This window comes from Geospiza fortis, unplaced genomic scaffold (assembly GCF_000277835.1).
Source record: "Geospiza fortis unplaced genomic scaffold, GeoFor_1.0 scaffold40, whole genome shotgun sequence".
NCBI lineage: Eukaryota > Metazoa > Chordata > Aves > Passeriformes > Thraupidae > Geospiza > Geospiza fortis.
The window spans coordinates 4420057-4425498 of record NW_005054297.1 but is presented as its reverse complement, the minus strand read 5'-3'; the positions used below and the strand labels follow the sequence as shown (position 1 = coordinate 4425498).

At 37.8% G+C, this 5442-nt stretch overlaps 1 protein-coding gene across 2 annotated transcripts in view; it reads left to right on the top strand.

The window, feature by feature from the left end:
- Window positions 1-3920, top strand: part of PPARGC1A (PPARG coactivator 1 alpha) — a 369718-nt gene extending 365798 nt beyond the window's left edge. For both annotated transcript variants that reach the window (XM_031055195.1, XM_005415436.2), the window contains exon 13: window positions 136-3920. In XM_031055195.1, the coding sequence (XP_030911055.1) occupies window positions 136-239 (104 nt within the window). In that variant the 3' untranslated portion in view covers window positions 240-3920. The remainder of the gene's footprint in view (window positions 1-135) is intronic.
- Window positions 3921-5442: the final 1522 nt, after the last annotated feature.

Below are 5442 nucleotides of genomic sequence, written 5' to 3'. Positions count from 1 at the left end.
ATTGCTATGCTTTTGTCATCCTATAAAATTGTGGTTGTAAGTGGATTGTTTCTTCAGCATCTTGTTTGTACTGATACACAGACAAAATAAGTAGTTCTTTGCCTCTTACTTAAACTTGCATCTTTTGGGTTCCAGATTCAAACTCAGATGATTTTGATCCTGCTTCTACTAAAAGCAAGTATGACTCCATGGATTTTGATAGTTTACTCAAAGAGGCACAGCGGAGCCTGCGTAGGTAACAAGGGTGTCATCCGAGGAAAACAAAGGGATGGCGAATACCTCACGGACATCACGTCCTTCAATAATGGACAACTGCAAAGTCGTACTTAGGAATTTCTCCTACTTTACACTCTCTGTTCAAAACCATGGTTTACATGAACACAGCTGCTCGAGGAGTGGAGGGGCAGGGTGCTGCCCAGTAAGCACACGCATGGCCATGGGTGTCAGCTGCGCTCTGGCGGGGGAGCGGTGGCGGGGGAGCCGGGCGTTCCTGGCGAGTTCAATGCAAGTCACGAGACATGGCAGCAGTTCCACAGAGATACACGTACAATGATGAACTGCAAAATCTGTACATATTGCATTTTAACAAAAAAAGAACAAAAACAAACAGAGAAAAAAACCCCAGTGTGAGAACTATGGCTGCTGATGTCTGGGGATCAGACACTGCATATTTTTTTTTTTGTAAAGAAGCTTCTTCTCACGGTGATAATATGACAATCCAGAAGAAACCACAGGTCCCAGAAGCCTGCAATCTGTCTTAGCTTTGTTTTAAGATTGTTCATTTTTTGGTTGGTTTGTTTTTTGGGTTTTTTGTGTTGTTTTTTTTTTGCAGAAAAGAAAATTAAAAGGCTCAAGCTTCCCTAACATTTTGAAGTTTCATCTTTTAATTCTGACACCCATGTAAATGTCTACAACATTGATCTTCCACAGCAAAATTTTCAAAGCCTTGTTAATGGTCAAATGTGCAGCTTGTTCAGCGATTTATTCTAATGAGCGGACGTGGTGTTACATTATTAATGAGAGTTGGATATAACTATCTGGGTGTGTGCACAGATAGTTTATTTGCTACATTCTCTAAAGTAGTTGAGTATTTACAAATGTTAAATGGAGTATTTTTATTTATGTACATACTGTATGACGATGTTCTTTTTTGTTACAGCTATGCACTGTAAATGCAGCCTTCTTTTCAAAAACTGCTGAATTTTTCTTAATCAAGAATACTCAAATGTAATTATATGAGGTGAAACAATTATTGTACACTAACATATGTAGAAAGCTGAACTTATGCTTATATATATTTGATTGTAAAAAAAAGAGAAAAGCGTGTGGGTGAGGGTGTGAGTGTGCATATGTGTGCATGTGTATCTGAGTGCAAAAATGCATTATACACATTCATCCCTTCTTTGGTGAGCTTATATAAGAATTTTGTCAAGAATTATCCTAGCCCAAAAGATATTAAACACCTTCTGCAGTATTTTTCCACATTTTTCTCATTGCTTGATTTTCTTTTGCAGTTTTATACACTGAATTTGTTAGGGGAATGAAATTTTCTCATCTAAATTTTTCTAGAAAATATCATAATTTTATGTAAAGTCTCTCAAATGGGTAATCATTAAGAAATGTTTTTATTTTATGTATCAACAGTAGTTTTGGAACTAGAGGTCAAAAATCTTTTTAAAATGCTATTTTGTTTTAATTTTTGTGATTTTAGTTTGATAAAAATATGCTGAGGTACTACGTACAGTATGATTTTTACTGTAATTCTGTGTCTAAACACTGTTCTTGAAGCCAGTAATCTTTTCATTGGCAGAGTTTAATGATGGTATTTATCTATATTTTTTACAGTTATGCATCCTGTATAAATAGCAATCCTTCATTCCTTTGTTTACTAAAGAGACATATTTATCAGTTATAATTATCCTATTTATTATAAATTATGAGATGACTAAAAGAATAAAAAGGCCAGTGGAAATTTTATACCTAGGATGCATGATGGTTGTCAGTTTGAAGCAAGTGCTTTGTTTGGAAATTCCGCTTTTGCAGAAGCAGTGGGTTGGTTTTGGGTTTTTTTCCTTTTTTTTACTATGCACTAGCATGGCCTCAAATGTGCCCATGACATTGTTGCTGATGACATTGCTTCTGTTAAATTAAATAGAAATTTCAGGAAAGAAAAAAACCACAAGAGTATAAACTACTGCTATTCTGAGCATCAGAATTGCATCTGAACTCGGAGTCTCTACTGAATCAGCAAAGTTTGGAATTTGCTTGTGAATGTATAGATTTCTTATTCTATTGCTCTTTGGCATTCATGACTCCTCTTAAAGGTATGGCACACCTAACTATTTAATCTACCTTCCCACGCCAAATCTTAGAAAACTGATTCTACCCCCATAACAGTGCAGTTGATTCTGATGGCTGCATTCATTTTATCACCAGCATATTGTGTTCTGAGAGATTCCACTGTCTGTCCTGTCAGATGCTTGCTTGATTTTTTGGCTTCTTATTTCTCAGTAGATAGATAGCAATAAAACAAAAAAAAAAAAAAAAGAAAAGAACTTTTCTGGAAGTTCTGTGTTACAAATGTAACATCCTTTACTCTGCATAATTCTTGTTGTTGCTCTGTAGGTTAAAAATGCAGGTATTTTAACTTTGTGTGAATGCCAAACTAAAAGTTTACAATTTTCCTTTCTGGATTTTGAGTATCTTCTGTTGTAAAGAAAAATATTAAAAGCAATAAATTATTTTTAAGAAATCAATATTTAGTATATCATATTATGTGTTCAAGGACCAGATGCATTACCTATTTTGCCTTTACATTTCTGTCATTAAATTTTAAAACGTTCTCTTTTGCCCTAGATTGCTGACATTAAGAAATTGGTGTGGGGTTTGTGTGGGGGCATTATTTATTTTTCACCAAGCAGGCATAACTGAAGTGAGTAAAATTTTTTTTTTCACTGGCCTGGCAAACATTTTCATCTTGAAGATGGCTTTCCTCTGTGGATTTACAAATTACATATGAAATTAATAGAGCTAGGATTGCTGAATAAAGCTATTTGATCTTTCATAGATACTGTAGTAGAAAATCCATCAAAATATAAACTCAGTGTTTACTTTTCTTTTTTTTCTTCCCCAAAAACATTTCAAATTAGCACATGTACCACATTGTCACCAGAGGCAAATTGCAGTATAGCTCTGTGTGTTTTTTATAAGAAGACTGTACTGTTGCTTTCATGCTGTGGTAAGTACCACATCCACAATAGAGGTAACAGAACTGGTACTTAGGAACTGTGGTCTTTCCTAGAGCTGTAACTGAGTAGTTCCTACAGAATGGAAAATTATCTAAATACTAATCCAAACAGAGGGAGCCTAAAGTTAAAGAAAAATATCTGTGCTAAACTACTCTGAAAAGCAGTTGGGCTGCCATCACCAAGAGCAGCACTGAGAGGAAGGTTTGTGCCTCTGGGGTAATAATACTTGGGTCAGTTGAAAAAAAAACAAACCAACAAACACAACCACATCTCCTTCTCATCCCTTTAGATGTAAGCCTACAGTAGGTAATGATTATGTGTCCTTCTTAATGGCTGTAATGAGAACTTCAGTCACTATAGTATAAGATCTGATCTATAAATGAACTAGAATAGCCATGTAATATAATGTGATGATTCTAAATTTGTACCTATGTGACAGACATTTTCAATAATGTGAACCACTGACCTGATGGAGCTACTGTAAGATTTGTACAGTAGGTGAACATGTAAAGTTGTGGGTTGGACTATGCTGAACAGGGGAAGTGAGATAGTAGTTAAGCCCAAACTGGGCTGTTTTCCACCTGCCGATTCTACATGTACTTTTGTGGTTTAATTCATTGTATGAAAATTCCTGTGATTTTTTTTTTTTTAATGTGCAGTACACATCAGCCTCACTGAGAAAATAAAGGGAAACGAATGTTTCAAATCCATTTCTGTTTCTCATTCTTATTACAGGGTTTTTTCCCCCACAATTGGTTGTGTAGTGGGTTTTCTGTTATTCTTTGTAGTGGTTGTAATTTCTTTCAGATTATTGGCTAGAACATGCCTGCATTACTGCACTTTGTACAGGGCACAGCATCACCAGTTTTAATATATTTAATGGTAGAAAGTGGTACCTTTCTGCCATGAGTACCCAAGTGCATTGAAGACCTGTGCCATAAACCATGTAAGAAGACTTTCAAAACATTCTCAGTGAGTTTAAGAGTTGTGGTTTGAGTTAGAAGAGGGTGGGGAATGTAAGGACTTTTCTATCTGGCCATGCTGGATCTCAGTGCAGGTAGTAGGGATTGAGAAGTGCAAAATGGTTGGCATCTTCCACCCTGAGATGATAAACACCTGTTCTGGGAGTAAGCCTGTCATGAGAGTTTTTCACCAGCCCCTGTCTCAGCAGACAGATCAGGAGGATCAGACAGGTAGGTGTCAAATGTGGCTCTCCTGACTCCTTTGAGGATGACGCAGTGTGCAGCATATGGGCTTCCACAGCAGCATTGCCACTGGGCAGGCAACAGGTAGGCCCAGGGATGGCAGAGGATATTCACACCCCTCTCCTTTACATGCACACAAATAGGGGAAGAATGGCTTTTGTTTGGTTTGCCCAGGGCTCATTCACAGGTAGCCATTTTACAGCTGCAGGCCTGTTCTGCTGTGGGAGCAGCCTTCTCTGGGGGCTCACAGCACAGCACCTGGGGCTGAGTCTTCTCATCAAATGTCACCTCGGCAGGGACCCAGCTGCCATGTGAGGAGCAGCTGCTGGACAGCCTGGCTGGGCTTCTTAAGGAGATGACTACTGAATTCACTTGAAAAAATTGCTTTTCTCAAAACAACCAGCCTCAACCTCATCTCTCTTCCTAGCATTGCTGTTTAATTTATGCTCTGTAACTTGCAAAAATGTTTTGCTTTTGCATTTTTACCATTTGCTAATCCAAACCGTTCTGCTTGGCTCTCGCAAGGGTGGTAGAGTGAAGTTCCTCACCCTGCGGGATTTGCGTTGTTGACACTCTGATCAAATTAATGCTCAAAACGTAGTAGGCCAAATCATTCCTGATGTATTTCATCAGTCTTGCTGCTGTTCCTCAAGGAATGAATTTAGCCCAATATCTCTCCAGTTACTAGGCTTTCTCATTTCATTTGTTTATTAATTTCATATTTTTGCATAGCACTTTTGATGCTTGCCAAAAAAAGCACACGGCATTAGATTTCCAGGAAACTATTGCCTCCCATCTCCTCTTTTTAGATTATTAATGTTTATTGCGTAAAATCAGGGCTTTCCATTGCCTGTTATCCTGGGTCACCATTTTTCCCCACAGTGAATATTGCAAGCTGAGCACCTGAAATCAGATTCAGGCACCTCAATGAGTGGCCTGATTTTCAGAAACGCTGAGCATCTCGCAGCTCCCATCGACTTCAATTAGAC